The sequence below is a fragment of the Heterodontus francisci genome, chromosome 4 (genome assembly GCF_036365525.1).
Source record: "Heterodontus francisci isolate sHetFra1 chromosome 4, sHetFra1.hap1, whole genome shotgun sequence".
Lineage (NCBI taxonomy): Eukaryota > Metazoa > Chordata > Chondrichthyes > Heterodontiformes > Heterodontidae > Heterodontus > Heterodontus francisci.
Genome location: NC_090374.1, coordinates 118,215,377 through 118,237,621, shown reverse-complemented (window position 1 = coordinate 118,237,621; position 22,245 = coordinate 118,215,377). Strand labels below are relative to the sequence as shown.

General features: G+C 41.8%; 1 protein-coding gene across 1 annotated transcript in view; it reads right to left on the bottom strand.

Annotated features, from left to right (window-relative positions):
- Positions 1 to 22,245, bottom strand: part of LOC137368706 (solute carrier family 28 member 3-like) — a 266,723-nt gene that overhangs the window by 5,359 nt on the left and 239,119 nt on the right. Inside the window, exons 14-15 of the mRNA XM_068028876.1 lie at positions 6,725 to 6,922; positions 5,572 to 5,653 (exon numbers count right to left, since the gene is read on the bottom strand). Of these exons, the coding sequence (XP_067884977.1) occupies positions 5,572 to 5,653; positions 6,725 to 6,922 (280 nt within the window). The remainder of the gene's footprint in view (positions 1 to 5,571; positions 5,654 to 6,724; positions 6,923 to 22,245) is intronic.

Below are 22,245 nucleotides of genomic sequence, written 5' to 3'. Positions count from 1 at the left end.
AGAGTGGTTAGTAAAGCATATGGGATCTTGGGCTTCATAAATAGAGACATTGAATACAAAAGCATGGAAGTTATGCTGAACCTTTATAAAGCTCTAGTTTGGCCCCAACTGGTGTATTCCATTTTGTTCTGGTCACCACACTTCAGGAAGGTTGTGAGGGTCCTTGAGAAGGAGCAGAGGAGATTTACCAGAATGATTTCAGGAATGGGGGACTTTATTTACAACGTTAGGTTGGATAAGCTGGGTTTGTTCTCCTTAGAACAAAGGAGATTGAGGGGATTTGTAATCGAACTATACAAGGTTATGGCAGGCTTAGATAAGTTAGACAAGGAAAATCTGTTCACATTAACTAATGGTACAAGGACTAGGGAACACAGATTGAACACTTTGGGCAAAAGATGCAGAGGGAATATGAAGAAGCACTTTTTTATGCAGCGGGTGGTAATGACCTGCAACTCGCTGCCCATATGGGTGGTGGAAGCTGTAGAAGGAAAATATTGTGGCCGATGCAGCTAAATAAATACACATATATATATATATATATATATATATATAAGATGAAAGTATAGCCACATATTGTTACAAAATGGAGTATTTACCCAAGGCATTGTGGGACAAGTTAGTTAGCTTGCAGCCTTCAGCATGGTACTGCTTAGCACAGGCAATTAGCCTGACCAAGGAGGGCCCCTCATATCAGTGTATAAGACAGCTGCTTTGTGTAACTGCAGACTGCACGAAGCAATCAGGAATGCAAGCTTGATAAAGGTAAAAGGATTCATTGTGGAGACTCAAGGATAGTTGATAAGGGGGTCTGGGAAACATCACAAGATGATCAGGGGGCTTGCTATGAGCTGATCACGTAGCCACCTGATGCCTAATGAGTAATCTAATTGGTAATATGTGTAATGTATGTAATCAATAACCGTTATGATTGGATTATGTCCAGCCGGGATGGGCTGAGTAACTGTATATCTGTTGTAGATTTTCCTTTGTTCAGTGGAGAGGCATCTGGACAGCCCAGTGACCTGCTCCCCGGTGGCGTAATAAACTGTTTGACATTGGAGCAGACCTGAGTGTTGGTGATTCTTCTAGATTCATTCCCGCTAACAAAGCGGAGATAATCAATGACTTCAAGAGGAAGTATGATGGCCACTTGAGCGAAATAGACTTGCAGGGTTATGGGGATCGAGCTGGGGAGTGGGACTGACAGGATGGCTCTGTGGAGAGCGGCATGGACTCAATGGGCCGAATGGTCTCCTTTGGTGCCGTCAATGACGCTATGACACATTAGAAACTTTGCAGTCTCCTTAAATACAACTTTATAATTAGCAATTGAGAAGTGCATCTGAGCAATTCATGTGTTCCACTTTTCATTTTTCTCACTCTCCCCATCGAATATAAGAACATAAGAGAAGTACATTTGCTCCATGCCTCCCTAATGACAACCCAGCCAAGCATAAACCACGTACCATGCTTCCAGCATTTTAATTAAAATATGTTTGGTGAATATATTATTTTTGAAAGTGTTCAGACAATCATTCATCCCCAATATAGCATGGTGCTTGGGAGTTGAGTATATTTTTTATCACAACACATGTTCTTTTCAATACGGAAATTACACTACAATAGTGTATTTTTTAAAGAGACATTCAAAATGAATCATCTTGCATCAGTAAAATCAGTATAAAAGACAGTGGATTTGTCGAATTTCTTGATCTTGTAACCATTATTCTACGAAAATATCTTAGCAGGAATTATTTTAAATGTTTTTTTCAGATAAAGCTTGCTTTAAAGGGGTTAAATTCACAAGGCAGCAAGGCTGGTTGGTGTACATTTGGTATCAGATGGTAGATCCTGAAGACAGTGAACAATAAAAACAAAAGCAAAAAACCTGCAGATGCTAGAAATCTGAACTAAAAAAAAGAAATTGCTTGAAACCTTCAAAACATCAGGCAGCATCTGTGGATAAGTTTAAAGTTTCTGGTGCAAACCCATTTAAAACCTAGTGAGGAATAGTTTGATTTTCCAGCAACCATTCACACTCATTGCTGCTGCAAAAATCCATTTCCTTAGAACTCAGCAATGGTCATTGCCAAGTTAAGCTGATGGACCTTGCTTTTGGGAAAGGATATTCAGTTTTGTCTAAAGGTGACATTGCAGACAGGTCTTTAAAAATTTAAGTGAATGAATTTCCATGAGGGCTCTTCCAATTGATTGTCCTAACTCCAGTCGATGATCCATAGAAATTCTGGAGAAACAAAATAAATAATGTTCACGCCATTTCTCCAATGTTTCATGCATCTTCACCGGAGTTACGGCAGCCAATCTGGGGATCTTTCAGAGATCTAAATCACAAAAACCAAAAAGCAGTCTGGTTTTGGAAACAGGATGGTACTCACTGCAGCCACAATTCACTGGTGGTGGAGGAAGTGAATGGGATGCCCATCAAGTGTACTGCTTTGTCCTGGATGATGCTGAGCTTCTTGAATGGTGTTGGAGCTCCACCCATCCAGGCAAGTGGAGAGTATCTCATTATACTCTGACTTGTGCCTCATAGCTGGTGGAAAGGCTTCGGGGAGTCTAGAGAGAGTCTCTCTTCACAGAATAACGAGTCTTTGACTTGCTCTTGTAGCCACTGTATTTATGTAGCTGGTCCAGCTAAGATTCTGGTCAAATGTGATCCACAGGATGTTTATGGTAGAGGATTCAATGATGTTAATGCTGTTAACTTCTTTTGTTTGAGATAAAAAAGGACTTCCATTTATATAGCACTTTTAACGATCAGTGGATGTCTCAAAGCACGTTAGTCAATGAAGCACTTTTGAAGTGTAGTCACTCTGCAATGTAGGAAATGTGGCAGCCAACTTGTACACAGCAAGCTCCCACAAATAGCAATGTAATAATGACCAGATAATCTGTTTTTGTGAACTTGATTGAGGGACAAATATTAGTGAGGACACCAGGGCTCTCCTATTCTTCAAAACTGTGCCATGGGATCTTTTATGTTCACCTGAAAAGGCAGACAAGGCCTTGGTTTAATGTCTCATCCAAAAGACAGCACTTCTGACAATGCAATACACTTTCACTAGAGTGCCAGCCTTGATTTTGTGCTCAAGTCCTGAAATGGGACTTGAACCCAAAACCTTTTAACTCAGAGACAAGAGTGCAACCCACTAAACTATTGCCCTACACTTGTGTGGCATAAACGTTGCATGCCACTTATCAAACCAACTTAAATATTGTCCCAATCTTGCTACATGTAGGCATGGACTGCTTCATTATCTGATTAACTGCAAATGGAACTGAACACTATGCAACCATCAAAGAATAACCCCACTTCTGATCTTATGATGGAGGAAGGTTATTGATGAAGCAATAGAAGATGGTTGGGTCTAGGACACTGCCCTGAGGAACTCCTGCAGCAATGCCCTAGGGCTGAGATGATTGGTATCTTACAATCACAACCATCTTCCTTTGTGTTAGTTATGACTCCAGCCAGTGGAGAGCTTTCTCCCGATCTCCATTGACATAGGTTTTACTAGGGCTCCTTGGTGCCACACTCGGTTAAATGTTGCCTTGCTGTCAAGGGTAGTCACTCTCACCTCACAGATGGAATTCGGCTTATGCCACATTTGAACCAAGGCTGTAATGAGGTCGGGTGCAGAGTGGTCCTAGCAGAACTCTGAACTGAGCATCAGTGAGCAGGCTATCAGTGAGTCCCTGCTGCTTGATAGCGCTGTAGGTGACACCCTCTGTCACTTTGCTGATGACTGACAGTACACTGATGGGGTAGTAATTGGTCGTGTTGGATTTGCCCTGCTTTTTGCAGACAGGACATAACTGGGCAATTTTCCATATTGTTACGTAGATGCCAGTGTTGTAGTTATACTGGAACAGTTTGGCTAGGGGCACAGCTAGATCTGGAGCACAAGTCTTCAGTACTACTGCCGGGATGTCATCAGTAGCCTTTGCTGCATCTGGTGTGCATAGCCATTTCTTGATATCAGGTGGAGTGATTTGCATTGGCTACTGTGCATGTAAATATAAGGCAGAATGACACAAATCCCATTAAAAGTAAGATGCACAGACCACTTACAGTAGCAACAGATGCTACGGAATCTGAGAAAGTATCTACAATAGACCAGAATTAATAACAGGATTGCTCTCCACATTTTTGTACTATATCATTACAATGGCCATGTTGTAGAAGTTGCAAAACCTTGGCCTTAATATTATTAAGAGTCGTTGCTGAGAAAAATGACAACAGTTGGGAAATAATAAAGAAAGAAATGTGTCTGCTGAAAAAGTAAGAGAGTAAAAAGCTGACAACAGAAAGTAAAAAAGTGAAAGTCACAGTATTAGAAAGCAGTGCATTGTTTAATTCTGTACATTTCTGGAATTAAGAGGCATCTAATCAGTAAAGTAATAACTAATAGTTTTATAAGTTTCAGGGCACAATAATGAACATCTGCAGAAGGGTAAATTTTCCAATAATACATTCCCAGCTTGGTGCCTTGTCCTCCAGGAACAAACATCAATAAATCACATGTATGCAACAGCAATTTCCTGATGTATACTCCAACCGGATGAAGATCTCCACTAGGAGAATAGAATTTACCCTATAGCCTCATAATTTAGATTGGTTGAATGAGTGAACTTGAAGTCTACTTTGACAACATAGAGTGAAATTGATTGGCTCAAACACAATCTGCTGAATTCTTCCAGGGATGATCAAGTCCCACCACTGGGGCCAAAAGCAGAAGCGACCCCATGCTGGCAGGCAGCAGGACTCAGGGGTGGCATTTTACCAGCAGTGGTCGATTAGCAGATCACTGCAGAGGCAGCCATCCAACTGAGGACGGTGCCCCCCCCACCCCCACCCACTCGTCAGAGCTGCTAGCCCAATCAGAGGGCCTGCAGTCTCAGCAGCGCCACTGTTAACGATGGCCACTGCTGAGGCTACAGCATGAAGGAGCAGGCGCCTCAATGCTGAGGCACCATCGAAAATGGGTGAGCTGCTTTGAGGAAGCTGGGGCCAGGCAGGCAGGTCTAGGCAATCAGGGTGGGGGGTTGATGTCATATGACAGCAGCGGTGCCTCAGTCGCAAGGGCAGCCATTGCTGCCAGGAAGCCCCCTCCTTGCCTCATGGAGCAGCCATAAAGGAAGGCCCCCCACCCACGGGAACCTGCTGGGAGGCTTCCAGGTTTTACCTGGCAGTCTCCCCACGCAGCGTTTGGCCCTCCTCATGTGGACCAAAAGCTGGCCAGGGTAGGAAGTGGCCCTTAATTGGGCCCATAAATCACTCAATTAGCCACCCAGAGGGCAGCTGTGCCGCTGAGCTTCCCACTGCAGGTAACATGCCATGGCAGCGGGAAGACGTTGGGCTCTCCTCCTGATGCCCTCCCCCACCATATTACCAGTGCTCCCGCCTCTCAGCTCGTCATTGTAGGGCTGGGAAAATTTAGCCCAACACCTAATTTACCAATATCACCTAATAGTTTCAAAGCACATCTATTTCTGTAAGTACATATTACATCCTTCAAATAGCAAAAGCTGCAAATAGAAACTTACACAGTCCTCCTATCACAATGCCAACAGAACCAATGTTAGCAAATCCACACAGGGCATATGTAGCAATAGCTTCGGAACGCGCCTATAAAACAGCCAAAGAGTAAAGAGACTGAATATTTGATTGTTTTATAAAAAGGTTGTAATTTTCTTGAAATAAACACAAAGCAAAATAGATCTGAGTTGACTAAACATAACAAATTATTTGAGGAAAATATTTCATACTAAATGAGTGCAGTATAAAATATTTTTGGATTCACTAATTCATGTTTACAAATGTGGATATTGATAATAGAGTCATAGCGTCAGAGAATTATACAGCACGGAAACAGGCCCTTCGACCTATTGTGTCCGCGCCAGCCATCAAGCCTATCGATTCTAATCCCATTTGCCAGCACTTGGCCCATATCCTTGTATGCTATGGCATTTCAAGTGCTCATCTAGATACTTCTTAAATGTTGTGAGGGTTCCTGCCTCTACCACCTCTTCAGGCAGTGCGTTCCAAATTCCAATCACCTCTGGGTGAACATTTTTTTCCTCAAATCCCCTCGAAACCTCCTGCCCCTTACCTTAAATCTATGCCCCCTGGTTATTGACACTTCCGCTAAGGGAAAAAGTTTCTTCCTATATAACCTATCTATGCCCCTCATAATTTTGTATACCTCTATCAGGACTCCCCTCAGCCTTCTCTGCTCGAAGGAAAACAACCCAAGCCTATTCAGTCTCTCTTCTTAGCTGAAATGCTCCAGCCCAGGCAACATCCTGGTGAATCTCCCCTGCACCCTCTCCAGTGCAATCACATCCTTCCTATAGTGTGGCGACCAGAACTGTACACAGTACTCCAGCTGTGGCCTAACTAGCGTTTTATACAGCTAAATAATAATACTGTTGTCACTGATCTCATTTTGCATGCCATGGCAGCAGTCACACACTATTGCTGATCTGGGACATATTTCAATGCATTATGTAATTGACTAATTTAGTGCAATTAATGCAGGGTATCAATCCTGGAGTGTATTACAGTTCTATGCTATTTAATAAAAACAGGTTTTATATGATGAAAACAAGTAATGCCCTTCTGATTAGTTAGATAAAAATAAATATGATACTGCTTGTATTAGCATAATATTGTGCAGAAACAATAATATTTACTTACTGACAAATACTGCTTCAAACCATCGATGTACTCAGGTTTGCCTTCAACTCTTCTGGAAACCAGCACAGATAACTTCTCAAAAGCTACAAATTCATTGAAGAAAGTTTTCACTCCTAGGAGCTCGCCAACCATAAAGCTGTCATTCCAGTCCACTCCCATCATGAAGGCAAGCGGCATGAAGACATAGGAACAAATTAGCTGGAAGAAACATTGTACAACATTGAATTAACATTTTTTTTGCTGGTGAACCCAAAAAATCAGGAGGGAAAAACTTGGTTAAACTTGATATTTGGCATGGGGATCATGATGTATGATTATCCCACACTCAGTCCTATTGGGGCAGGCATCATGTAAACTTCGTGCATGCTCATCGACATGATTGCAGCATGGAGTGCAGCACAAAACACATTGCTGACTGGTGCACATTCAGCAGGGGGCCCAGGTGCCTGCATGGTTAGCACAACACACATCTAGCCTGGATGCATTAAAGTCAGCCTGCCCTTCTTAAAAGGGAGCTGCACTCATGCAAAAAGAATTGCTACAACAATTTTAGGAAGGCTTAGTTGAAAGGTAAAGGACAGCAAATGGAGCAATAGTCAAGAGAGAGGGATCCTAGGTTTTCAGATGCAGTGCTGGAGGCCTTAGTGATGAAGGGGGAAAGAAGGAGTGATGCAATGTTTCCAGAGGAGGCCAGGAGGCACTCAAGGCACACCTTGAGGAGAATGGGTGTTGTTGTCGGGAGGTCAATTCCCAGATTCTGGCCCTGAGAAACTGGCTGCAGTGCTGGAAGAGATTCAATGATCTCACACCAGTGATTAAGATCAGTGAATGCATTTTCAAACCCCACTGCACCATCCAACTTCTCATGTTGCTCAATGCACCACAACACCACTTATCAGCAATCAGGTCTCATGACTAACATTCAAATACTCCACCTCACCTTCACACACTTACCAATGCTGCCAGTCTCATATCCACCTCTCACTGCTTCCACATATCTCCAGCTATTCAGCTATGGCAGGCACATTGCCCAAACACAGTGCAACACACTGAACAACAAATTTTCCCTCCCTTTTGCAGGACAAGGTGGCCCATACCGCAGGGAGCAGCACAGAACAGGCGGGGGACAGGCATGATTGCATTTTCTGAGCTCTCTGGAGGAGACAGTGCTCTGCTTCCTGGAATCGGTTGTGACTGAGGCCATTGCATATGCCATTGCCGAAAACATTAAGGATAGCGGTATGCCCCTTCTCAAATTCCACTTCACCCTCCTGCTGCTAATGGGCATGGTGCATGCTACAAATAATGTGGCCATGGGCCTCTTACTTTTCACTTCACCACTCACCCCATTTCCCTCACCCCAACCCTCCCTTTCTGCATTTCTGCTTTTAGATACCAAGAACTGCTGCCTGACCAGCTGGTGCAGCCTCATCATGAAAGGTGAGAGTGACACCAGATCATGATGAAGAGGCACTGTCACTTGATCTGACATCCGCAGCCACCAGCTTAAATACTGGCACTGCACGAACTTTCGAGGGTAGTATATAGTCAGGATTGTGGTGGGTCACTGAACATGAGTGGACTGCAGCCAGACTGAAGGAAAGAATAGTTCATGTGCCAGCTCGCCAGAGGGCGAGGTCACAGACAAGTTATACTGCAGAGGATTCAGAAGAGGACTTCATTGGGGTGGCATACAGGAGAACACTAACTAGCATGTACACATAAATGCTTGATACATTGGCGGGCCTATCACAGAGCCTCATGTCACTGTCAAGGAGGATGGAAGAGACCAGTTCCAACCTGACACAGAACTTTGTGGAGAGCTTGGAGCCAATTCTTCCACTGTCAAAGTGGTGGCCAATTCCTTTAGTGACCCAGCCATGATGCAGAATCTGATGGCCGATGTCTCAACTTCCATTGCAGCATGGGAAGAAGTCAGCCAATGTCTTAGTTCTGAAGTAGAAGTTCAGACTGAGGGTGTGAGAGCCATGCTTGTTGCCATGCAAGCCCAGCTTGGTATCATGCAGGGTCAGACTGGCTGCAGAGACCAGTGCTCAAAACAGAATGCAGGCTGTCACAGCAGTCCAGTAATCTGTCCTCCAACAGATTACTAGGATTGCTGAGATGCCACCCCTAAGTGTTTATGGTGTATCAATTTGGGGTCCATTGTTTTCATGTGGTGTGCATAAATTGGGGACTACCCTGTAGTCCCATAGATAGGACCAGGCTGCAAGTGTGGTTGTTGATTGGAGGTGTGCGACATGTAGTGTGTGTGTCTCTGCAAATATAAGCTTATAAGTGTATAATGACTAAGCTCCAGTTCCATCCTTCACCACCTGGTTATCTTGTCATGGTAGAAGAGAACGGATGTCAACAGGTGAAGGTTGAAAACTACAATTTTTTTTCAGACGTGAAACTAAAATCCTAGTGGCCATTCTGGAAAATGGTAGAAAGCAATTTTAAATTGTCGGGCTGTGATTATCCTCCAATGTCGTCAGAGTCTGAACCATACGGTGAGAGGAAGAATGATTTTGATATGTGGACATTGGTTACTACTCCACCAAAGAGAAGACAAGGTATGGCTTTGGTGCTGTTGCTTCCTGTACGAGCTAAAATCAGCAGTAAGGTATTTTCTGAGATGGATGCCAATCAGCTGGATAGTGAAGAATATTTGAACTTGTTAATAGAATTCCTGGATGAAATCTACAAGAAAGTTATCCTATTAAATGCCTATGAGGCCAGGTCAGAATTTGATAGATTTCAGAAAACAAATGGTCATTCCATGAAAGAATATATCATGGATTTTAACAAACTGTACAAAAGGTTGACAAAGTTCAATTTAGGGAACCTTAGACCGTTACTAGCATTTAAATAGCTAAGCTGTGCTAAGGTGTCTCATATGGTCAGGAAGCTGGTTCTAATTGGCATCCGGTTCTCAAGAGAAGGAGATTCTGCTGCATCAGATGTTTTCCACCTTAAAAAAAAATTCCAGGGGAAAGAGTAAGCTGGATTTTATGGAGCTAGCAGGGGTCTTGCCACTAGTGCCAAAAGCGGCGTGGGGTGGGGGGGAGGTGAACCCGCTTCAGTGATCACTGGGACCTGGGGCTGCATCTTGTTGGCGGCAGTCAATTAAGTGGCTGCCGCTGGGGTTGCCGTCCTTAGCCCGTCCCCAAGAGCTGCTGACCGATCAGAGGGCTGACAATTTAACAGCGCCACCACTAGTGGTGGCCACTGCTGGGGCTGCATCTGCAGGATGAGGGCACATTGATGGCCATGCCTCCTCAAAGGCAAGTAAGTTGGGTATGGGGATGCCAGGCAGGCCCTGGCAAGGGTGGTGGGGAATTACTGAAGGCTGGTAGCGCCATTGCCATTGGGGTCAAAGAATGCCCGAAAAGGAGTACACTACAACCCAACCCAGAACCTGTCAGGAGACCGCCAGGGTTTAACTGCCGATCTCCCCATGCGGTGGAGGGCCCCCAATGACTGTAAAATGCTGGTGAAGGCAAAAGGCCCTTAATTGGCCTGTTAAGTGGCTCAAATGGGCTCCTGGCAGATGGGTTATCTGCCACCTTTCCTACCAGTGGCAAAATAGCATGGTGGCAGGATGACAACAGGCATGCCACCCTTCCTGAGCCATTTTGTCAGCTGTCCCATCTCCCAGCCTGTCCCCAAAGTGCTGGTAAAATCCAACCCAGCCATTAGCCTTTGTGGAACAAATGAAGCATTCCACTGTGGTACAAAGAATGGAAGATTTGATATTTACCAGCTTTCGAAATAGTCCAATTACTGGGCGCACTTATCAATGCAACAAAATGATTAAATACAGTCAGGGGTGATGAAAGCACATATAGAAAATCTGGTTACAACAGAAGATGATATTGGAACAGTAATAAAGGGCAAATGAATCTCAGGGATGCCCAAGGAAAAGTTAGCGGATTCATTAGATGTGACTTCAAGTATCATTATGTGATGAATAGTACAGAGCAAAGAGGCAGGGTCTTCAAAATGACACATGAAGATAGTTCTGAGAAAGAGGATGAAGATAATGATGAATCTGAACAAATTATATTGGTCAGAAGGTTTTACACCTATGATGAATGTATTAATTGTGGACTCCTTTAATTTTGCAGTATTGGTAATGCATGTACTTCAATGGTATATGGGGTAGGCTGGTTAAAATGTTACCTGATTCACTAGGCATTGATGATTGATGCAAGGTTAAGGAATATAGAAGGACTACTTGCGTTAGGTTTGGCAATGACACCACCTTGAGGTCACTCAAGGAAGTGGTAATTCTATGTAAAATAGCTGGAGTAAGCCATTTTTAAGTACTGATGTGGTCTCTCGTGAAGTATCAATGCAAACCTTCAATGAAAAAGGCACAACGAAAACTTGAAATGGAACATGGTAAAGCATTTATTTTTGGGAAGTCAGTTGATCAACAGTTTATCCAGTCATTACATTATTGTAGCCATTAACAAAACCTGATGTTTCTCATCAGAGTAATAAACAAGTATTAATGGCATCAGGCGGTAAGGATGTGAGAAATAAAAAACTATCTTAAAGTTACATAGACAATTTGCTCATGCTATATGTCAACCGTTAAAAAGTCCTGCTAACATCCTCGCAGGAGATTTGATCATGCTGTTGGGGAGGGTTTAAACGAGCTTGTCGGGGGATGGGAACCTCAAGGGTAGCTCAAACTGGAAGGAAGTAAAGCTGTTAACCGGAGATAGAAAAGTAGCAAGTGACATTAGAAGTCAGGCGAAACAAAGGCGAGCATCAACTAGGCTTAGAATGAAGAATAATGTCAAGAAGACGAGGTTAGGGGTATTCTACCTGAATGCATGCAGCATTTGCAACAAGGTTGATGATTTAAAGGCCAAAGTAGAATGGGTATGATCTAATTGCGATAACAGAAACGTGGCTCCAGGGTAACCAGGACTAGGAACTGAATATACAAGGATTTTCAAAATTTAGGAAGGACAGGCAAAAAGGAAAAAGAGGTGGTGGTGTGCTGATAATAAGGGATGGGATCAGTGCATTAGTAAGGGAGGATCTCAGATCAGAAGAACAAAATGTGGAATCTGTTTGGGTGGAGCTAAGAAACAGCAAGGGACAGCAAACATTGGTAGGAGCTGTTTACTGGCCACCAAACAGTAGTGGTAGTGTGGGGCGTGGTATTAATCAGGAGATTAGAGAAGCATGGGGCATGGCTAATACAGTAATCATGGGTGAATTCAATCTGCATATAGACTGGGTAAACCTAATGAGCACTACTGCTGTGGAGGACAAGTTTCTGAAGTGTGTTAGGGATGGTTTTCTAGAACAGAATGTTGAGGAACCGATTAGAGAACAGGCTATTTTAGATCTAGTTTTATGTAATTAGAAAGGGTTAATTAATAATCTTGTTGTAAAAGAACCTTTAGGGATGAGTGACCATAATATGATGGAATTTTACATTATGTTTGAAAGTGAGGTAGTTCAATCTGAAGCCAGGGTGTTAAATTTGAACAAAGGAAATTCTGATGGTATGAGGAGCAAATTGGCTGAGGTGGATTGGGAAAATACATTAAAAGGTATGGCAGTACATAGGCAATGGATAGTCTTTAAAGAAATATTACATAGTTTACAGCAACAATACATTCCTTCAAAACACAAAAACCCAAAAAGTAAATGCAATCAACCATGGATAACAAAGGAAGTTAAGGAGTGTATAAGATTAAAAGAAAAGGCCTATAAAGTTGCCAGAAATAGTAGTAAACCTATGGATTGGGAGGATTTTAGAATAGAGCAAAGGAGGATGAAGAAACTGATAAAGAAAGGGAGAATAGAATATGAATGAAAGCTAGCAAAAAATATAAAAAATGGACTACAAAAGCTTCAACAAGTGCGTAATAAGGAAACATTTGGCGAAGACAAATATGGGTCCATTAAAGGTAGAGTCAGGAGAATTTATAATGGGGAATAGCAAAATGGCAGAGAAGCTAAAAGATTACTTTGTGTCTGTCTTCACTGATGAGGATACAAGCAATCTCCCAGAATTAGAGATTCAAAGGATTAGTGGGAATGAGGAATTGAAGGAAATTAGTATTAGTAAGAAGGTTGTATTGGAGAAATTAATAGGTCTGAAGGTTGTTAAGTTCCCAGGACCTGATTTTCTACATCCCAGAGTGTTGAAAGTGGCAGCTATGGAGATAGTGGATGCATAGGTGATCATCTTCCAAATTTCTATAGGTTCTGCAGCCGTTCCTGCAGATTGGAAGGTAGAAAATGTCACCCCACTATTTAAGAAGGGAGGGAGAGAGAAAACAGGGAATTATAGACCTGTAAACCTTACATCGGTCATTAGGAAAATGTCAGAATCTATCCTAAAGGATGTGATAAATGGATACTTAGATACTAATGATCTGATTGAGCATAGTCAACATGGATTTATGAATAGGAAATCATGTTTGACGAACCTGTTGGAGTTTTTTGAGGATCTAACTAACAGAATTAATAAAGGGAGTCGGTGGACGTAGTATACTTGGATTTTCAGAAGGCTTTTGATAAAGTCCCCCATAGGAAGTTGGTTAGCAAAATTAAAGCACATGGGATAGGAGGTAATATCCTGGTATGGATTAAGGATTGGTTAACAGGCAGAAAACAGAGGGTAGGAATAAACAGGTCATTCTCGCGTTGCCTGACTGTGACTAGTGGAGTACCACAGGGATCAGTACTTGGACCCCTCTGTTCACAATATATATCAATGTTTTGGATATGGGGACCAAATGTAATATTTCCAAGTTCGTGGATGACACAAAACTAGTGGGAATGTGTGTTGTGAGGAAGATGCAAAGTGGCTTCAAGGGGATTTGGACAGACTAAGTGAGTGTGCAAGATCATGGCAGATGGAAAATAATGTAGAAAAATGTGAGGTTATCCACTTTGGTAGGAGGAACAGATGTGCAAAGTGTTTCTTAAATGGTAAGAGATTATAAAGTGTAGATGTACAAAGGGACCTGGGTGTCCTTGTCAATAAGTCACTGAAAGCTAACATGCAGATGCAGCAAGCAATTAGGAAGGCCAACGGTATGTTAGCCTTTATCGCAAGAGGATTTGAGTACAGGAGTAGTGAAGTCTTGCTTCAATTGTATAGAACCTTGGTTAGACCACACCTGGAGTACTGTGTTTAGTTTTGGTCCCCTTACCTTAGGAAGGATATTATTGCCATAGAGGGTGTGCAATGAAGGTTTACCAGACTTGTTCCTGGGATGGCAGCACTGTCTTATTAAGAGAGATTGGGGGAACAGTTCTGATGTAGGGTCACTGACCTGAAATGTTAACTCGGCTTCTCTCTCCACAGGTACTGCCAGACCTGGTGAGTATTTCCAGCATTTCTTGTTTTTATTATTATTGGGGAAACTGGGCCTGTATTCTCTAGAGTTTCGAAGACTGAGAGGTGATCTCATTGAAACCTACAAAATTCTTAAAGGGATAGACAGAGTAGATGCAGCTAAAATGTTTTCCCTGGTTGGGGAGTCTAAAACCAGGGGACACAATTTCAAAATAAGGGGGAAGTCACTTAAGACGGAGATGAGGAGAAATTTCTTCATTCAGAGGGTTGTGAATCTTTGGAATGCTCTATCCCAGAGGGCTCTGGAAGCTCAGTCATTGAGTATGTTTAAAGCAGAGATTGACAGATTTCAAAATACCAATGACATAAGGGGATGTGAGGATAGTGTGGGAAAAAGGCATTGAAGTGGATGATCAGCCATGATCATATTGACTGGCAGAGCAGGCTCGATGGTCTGAATGGTCTACTCCTGCTCCTATGTTCCTATAAAAGCTGCAAGTGTAGCAGGTGAGGAGTATAGAAGGCTAATTGAAAAGATTAGTGAGAATTGTGAAATCTGTAAGAAGTATTGAAGGACACCCCCGTGAACTATTGTAAGTCTTGCAAGCGACATCAACGAGGTAGTTACCAAGGATCTAAAGGTATGGGGCAAAAACAGAAATGCTTTCATCTTACATTTTATTGACCTGGCAATGAGATATACTATTCCTACACAAATCAATTGTAAGGACAAGAAAATTCTTATTAAAAATTATACAGAAATGAATAGGAATTGGACCTGGGTTACCAGCAAATTTTTTGATTGATAATGAAGGTGAATTTGCCAACAAGGAGATCAGAGATATATGTGAGAATATGATTATCACTAAACTTACCTTATGTTCCTTGTGATAATTCTCCTGCTCTTGAAAGTACTACAATTAGTTTAATTGTTTTCTGATCATTTAAATGCTTTGCATGCAGGGAGACAGGATCTTATCAAGGCTGAGATATCAGAGAAAAGTTGTAGAGCACTGAGGCATCTGAGACAGAGCATAATTCAGAAAATTTAGTATACCATAAAAGAGAGGGTCATAGGGAATGAAAAGACCCTGGTAAGGTAATAGGTTGTGGTGGTAACAAAATGTTTGTCAAAAACAGTAATCCAACTGTTCAGGTTCCATTCATCATGATTAATTTGAATTAATTATAAAATCTTGGACTCTGAGCAGCTATCAAAAGTACTTGTACCTCAAATGTTTATGTGTTTTGTGATGGGGGTCCCAAAGAACAGAATGTGGTAGGTCAAGGGCTGGATAGTAGTAATGTGAGTGATTATGACACACATGATAGAGCTTTCACATGCATAGGATGATTACCCATAGTGAGTATGCAGGTGACATATGTTCCAGAGGTGTCTAATGAATGGAGAAATGCAATAATTGTGGGACTTGCAGGAAAAGCTACTAGTAATTTTAAATTTTGGTTGAATGTTCAAGATGATGGCTAAGAAACAAGGTCCATGGACTGGAAGAATGGGATTAAAGAGTGGAAAGTAAGAAAGCATGGTATAAGTAGTGATTCTGAGTCTGGAAGTGACACTTATGTCAGAAAATGATCATGAACTACACAAAAAGCCTCCCAATAGTGCAAGAGGGAGATCTCGCAGTAGTAGTCCCTACAGACATAAAAACTGAAGTAGAGACCTTAGCTTGAATAGATTAGACAAGACCACAAAACATGCTTTGCATGCAACAGAACCCAAAGCAGAAATCCTCATGACGTTTTGGCGGCTGCCAATAAATTTGAGAATAAACAAGTTATAGAGGCAAAACAGAGGGTGCTGGATAGTTGGAGAGAGTTTTCAGTTTTTTGAGATACCAGATAAGGGATAACTAGCTTTGTTGCATCGGTGGGTTTGTACTGAAAATGTCTTTGCGGGTGTGATTTATAAGGCTAAAGTGAGGTTAGTGGCTAGGGATTTTGAAAAGCGACTGAGTGAAAAAGTGGACTCTTCTACTGCTGGAAAAGTAATAAAAGTAATCTTAAAAATCTTTTTGGCTCTTTGGCTACATATTCATGGGAGTGTTGGTCAATTGACATAAAAGCCGTATTTCTGCAGAGCAATACTTTTCAAGAGTAGTATGTCTGAATGAGACAGCCGATGCGGAAAGAAAACGATGCAAACTCAACAAATGCATCTGTGGCCTGAATGAAGCTTCCAGAGTATGCCATTTTTCACTGCAATCTATTTTGCTGAAAATAGTTTGTGATCAACTGAAAGCAGATCCTGCAATGTTTTATTGGTACCATAAAAGGAAAAAATTAGACATCTTCATGATACATGTTGAAGATTTCTTACAGGGTGGTACTGCAGAATTGAGAAATGTATTATTAATAACATTACAGTAGAATTTAAATTGGGATTCAGGCTTGTGAGGCCTTTTAAATATATTGGTTTAGGTATTAAGCAAAATAGGGCTGGTGTAACCTTAAATCGACAATCCCATTTAGACAGTGTTACTTCCACCCCAATTAATCCTACTAGATCATCAGAAGGGTGATCTTATTTTTCTATTCATTTTCTGGGATGTGGGCGCCACTGGCGATTATTGCCCATCCCTAATTGCCCTTGAACTGAGTCACTTGCTTGGTCATTTCAGAATGGCAGTTAAGAGTCAACCACATTGCTGTGAGTCTGGAGTCACATGTAAGGTAAGGATGGCAGATTTCCTTCCTTAAAGGACATTAGTGAACCAGATGGGTTTTTACAACAATCAAGAATGGTTTCATTGTCACCATTAAACGAGCTTTTAATTCCAGATTTATTAATTGAATTCAATTCCACCACGGCAGATGTTGTTAAACAAGTGCAGAAGACAACAAAGGAGTTGTTCAGTGATTAGTGGCATATACTTCAATGCAAGGAGCCGAATGAATAAGGCAGATGAATTGACACTTGGAAGTATGATATCATAGCAACTAGTGAAACGTAGCTTAAAGGGCAGAAATGGCTGCTCAACATACCTGGTTACAGAGTTTGCAGACAGGATAGAGAGGGGGCATAAAAAAGAAGGGGGGGGGGTTGCAATATTGATTAAAAAAGACAGTCAACTGTGAGGAATGATGATATGCTAAAAGGAGCATCAAATGAGGCTATATAAATTGAACTGTGGAACAAAAATGAAGCAATCACATTGCTGGGGGTATACTATAGACACCTAAACAATCAGAGAAAGATAGAAGAGCAAATATGTAGGTAAACTGCTGAAAACAGGGTTTGCAGAAACAAAAGGGCAGTAATAGTATGGGCTTTCAAATACTCTAATATTAGCTGGGATAAATTAATTGTAAAATGCACAGAGGGCGCAAAATTCTTAAAACATATTCAGAAGAACTTTTTTAGCCAATATGTAGCAAGCCCAACAAGAGGTGGTCAGTTCTTGACTTAGTTTTAGGGAATGAATCTGGACAGGTGGAAGGGGTATCAGTGGGAAAGCATTTTAGTGGTAGTGATCATAAATCAGTTACATTTAAAGCAGTTATGGAAAAGGATAAAGGTAAACCAAGGTTCTCAATTGGGGAAAGGTTAATTTTACTAAGCTGAGATGTGATTTGGTAAAAATGGCTATTTGAAGATAAATCAGTGTCAAATTAGTGGGAGGCATTCAAGAAGAAACTAAAGAGAGTTCAGAATATATATATTCCCACAAAGAAAAAGGGTGGGTCTCACAAATCTAGACCCCCCTGGAAGTCAAAGAGCAAACAAAGTAACATAAGGCAAAAAAGAAAGCTTATGTCTAACAGCTCAATACTGCAGAAAGCCTTGATGAGTATAGAAAATGCAGGGGTGAAATTAGAAAAGAAATTAGGAAAGCAAAGAAAGGGCATGAAAAAATATTGGCAAGTAAAATCAAGGAAGACTGAAAGATGTTTTATAAATACATAAAGAGCAAGAGGATAATTAACGGAAGAGTAGAACCAATTAGAGACCAAAAAGGTAACTTTTATGTAGAGGCACAAGACTCGAGCATGGTTCTGAATGAATACATTGTGTCAATTGTCACAAAAGAGAAGGACAAAGCAGACATTGTAGTTAAGGAGAAAGAGTGTGAAATAGTGGATGGGATGAACATAGTAAGGGAGGATATATTATGCTGTTTAGCATCCTTGAAAGTGGTTTAATGACCAAGCCCAGAAGAAAGGTATCCCAGGCTGCTAAGGGTAGCAAGGGAGTAATAGCAGAGGCTCTATCATTTTACAATCCTCTCTAGCTACAGGCATGGTGCCAGAAAACTGGAGGACTACTAACATTGTATAATTGTTTAAAAGGGAGGAAGGGATAGCCTAAGTAACTACAGGCCCGTCAGCCTAACCTCAGTGGGGGAAAATTATTGGAAAAAATTCTGAGACACAGCATAAATCATCATTAGAGAGGCATAGGTTAATCAAGGATGGATCTTTAAGGGAAGGTTGTGTCTGGCTAACTTGATTGAATTTTTTGAGGCAGTAACAAGGAGGGTTAAGGAGGGAAGCGTGCTTGCCGGAGTCTACATGGATTGTAGCAAGGCTTTTGGCAAGGTGCCACTTGGAAGACTGATCAGTAAATTAAAAACTCATGGGATCCAAGGGAAAGTGGCAAGTTGGATCTAAAACTGGCTCAGTGGCAGGAAACAAAGAGTTATGGTCAACGGGTGTTTTTGTGACTGGAAGACTATTTCCAGTGAGGTTCTTCAGGGCTCAGCACTGTGTCCCTTGTTGTTCAGAGTATATATAATAATGATTTAGAATTAAGTATAGGGGGCATGATTAAGAAATTTGCAGATGATACAAAAATTGGTTGTCTGGTTGACAGTAAGGAAGAAAGCTGTAGACTGCAGGAAGGTATCAATGGACTGGTCAGGTGGGCAGAAAAGTGGCAAATGGAATTCAATCAAATGGAAGTCTAAGGTAATGCATTTAGGGAGGACAAACAAGGCAAGGACTTACACAATAAATGGTAGGATTCTGAAAAGTGTAGAGGAACAGAGGGACCTTGACGTTTGTGTCTACAGATCCCTGAAGGTAGCAGGACAGGTAGGTAAGGTAGGCAAAAGAACTGACTTTCAGAGATATGGTGACTGAATGTGGCATCAAGGAGCCTTACCAAATTACCATGGGAATCAGGGGGATACGCTCGACTGACTGGGATTATACTTAGCACAAAGGAAGATGGTTGCAGTTGTTGAAGGCCAAACATGTCCGCTCCAGGACATCGCTGCGGGAGTTCCTCAGTGTAGTGTCCTCAGCCGAACTATCATCAACTGCTTCATCAATGACCAACATATGGTCAGAATGAGGATGATCACTGATGATTACAGTGTTCAGTACAATTCACAACTCTTCAGACACTGAAACAGTCCGTGCCAGGATGCAGCAACACGTGGACAACATCCAAGCTTGGGCTGATGTGTGGCGTGAATGTTACTTGCCACTTAAGTATCAGGCAATGACTATCTCCAACAAGAGAGAATCTAACCATCTCCTCTTGGCATTCAATGGCATTACCATCACTGAATTCCCCCACCATCAACATCCTGGGCATTATCGTTGACTATAAAATTAACTGGACCAGCTTTATAAATACTGTGGCTACATAAGCCAATCAGAGAATGTGAATTCTGAGCTGAGTAACTCACCTCCTGACTCCCCAAAGCCTGCCCACAAGGCACAAGTCAGGAGTGTGATGGAATACATTCCACTTCCCTGGATGAGTGCAGCACCAACATTCAAGAAGCTCGACACCATCGAAGACAAAGCAGCCCACTTGATCGACATCCCATCTGCCACCCTAAACATTGACACCTCCAGTGCAGTGGCAGCATTGTGTACCAAATACAAGATGCACTGCAACAACTCACCAAACCTCCTTCAACAGCACCTTCCAAACCTGCGACCTCTACCACCTAGAAGGATAAGGGCAGCAGATGCATGGGAACACCACCACCTCTTGGTTCCCCTCCAAGTCACACACCATCCTGACTTGGAACTATATTGCCATTACTTCACTGTCGCTGGGTCAAAAACCTGGAACTCCCTCCCTAACAGCACTGTGGGTGTACCTACACCACATGGGCTGCAGTGGTTCAAAGGCAGCTGACCACTACCTTCTTAAGGGCAATTAGGGATGAGTAATAAATGATGGCTTTCACAGCAATGCTCACATCACAAGAATACATTTTAGAAAACAGGGGGCACATGCTTAAGGTGATTAGAGGGGAGTTGAGGAGAAATTTTTTCACCTTGAGGGTGGTAGGGGTCTGGAATTCAGTGCCTGAAAGACTGGTAGAAGCAGAAACCCTCATCACATTTAAAAAAAAACTTGATATGCACATGAGGTGCCCTAACCTACAGACTATGGATCAAGAGCTAGAGGGTGGTATTAGACTGGATAACTCCTTTTCAACCAGCACAGACTTGATAAGGCTGAACAATTCAAAATGTTCAACAAAAATACCTTCCATTAAAAACAAAAACTCAAAGCAAGAAAGATCCATCCATAGTTTACTAGGTAAGTTAAGGATAGTATGAGATTAAAAGAAGAGGCTTATAATGTTGCAAAGAATAGTAGTAAGCCTAAGGATTGCGAGTGTTTTAGAAACCAGCAAAGGGTGACCAATAAGTTAATAAAAAGGGAAAAAATGGAATGAGACTAAACTAAGGAATACGAAACAGATTGTAAGAGTGTTTACAAGTATATAAAAAAGAGGGCAGTAGCTAAAGTAAATGTTGGTCCCTTAGGGGCAGAGAGAGGAGAAATTATCACGGGGAATGAGGAAATGGCAGGGATTTTGAACCAATATATTGTGTCTGTCTTCACAGTAGAAGACACAAATTACACACCAGAAATAGAGAGTAACCAAAGGGCTAATAAGAGTGAGGAACTTAAGGTAATTAATATCAACAGAGAAAAAGTACTGGAGAAACCTAAGGAACTAAAAGCTGACAAATCCCCAGGACCTGATGGCCTACATCCAAGAGTTCTAAAAGAGGTAGCTGCAGAGATAGTGGATGTACCGGTTATGATTTTCCATAATTCCCTAGATTCTAGAATGGTAAAAGCGGATTGGAAGTCAGCAAATGTAGCACCTCTATTCAAGAGAGGAAGAGAGAAAACAAGGAACTACAGTCCAGACATCAGTCGTCAGGAAATGCTGGAATGTTATTAAGGAAGTCTTAACAATGCATTTGGAAAATCATAGTATGATCAGACAGAGTTTTATGAAAGGGAAATCATGTTTGACAAATTTATTAGAGTTTTTGAGAATGTAACCAGCAAGGTAGATAGTGGATGTAGCATACTTGAATTTCCAAAAGCCATTCGATAAGATGCCACACAAAAAGTTAACACGCAAGATAAGGGCTCATGGATTTTGGGGGTAATATATGAGCATGAATGGAGGATTGGTTAAAGGACAGGAAGCAAAGAGTCGGGATAAATGAGGCATTTCCAAGTCGGTAGACTGTCACTAGTGGATTGCCACAAGGATCAATGCTGGGACCTCAGCTATTTGCAATCTATATGAATGAATTAGACTGTTACGACCAGGTGAGAAAGGTGACTAGGGGTCCCTCTCTGCCTTCACCTGGTCTTACCATAACAGGATTTATTTTTAAACACACTGTGTTTTCAGCTCCCCCTTGGTGAATCATTGTTCACCGCTTTCCAATTATAAGGCAAAGAAACCAGCACAAACAGTCTTTCTTAGGTTTAAAGGAGAAAAGTTTAAATTTATTAAACTTAAATTCTAATTCAGTTGACGCCAACGGATACACGACGCGCCTACGCTAGCATGCATATGCGCGATACACACATGCAAATAGAGACAGAAAAGAGCAAAGAAAAATAAAGTGGAAAGGTTTAAGGCAATATTTGAAGAGCTGTTGTTACGGTTCTTCGAGCTCACTGTAGAGTCCTTGATTGTAGGTTGATCTTGCTTTTCACTGGGGCCCAGTATTCTTCTTAAACCTTGTGCGCTGTAGGAGACTTTTCTCTCTTGGGGTTCATGTGTCTTCAGTGGATTCAAAGGCTTGTGAGAAAGAGATGGGAGCAGACAGACAGGAGATTCTGTGGCAAGCCAGCCAGGAGAGATCTTCTCAGTCCAGGGGCATTCTGCTTTCTGCCCAAACTGTTTGTACAAATTCAAAAAGCTCAAATTGCCCA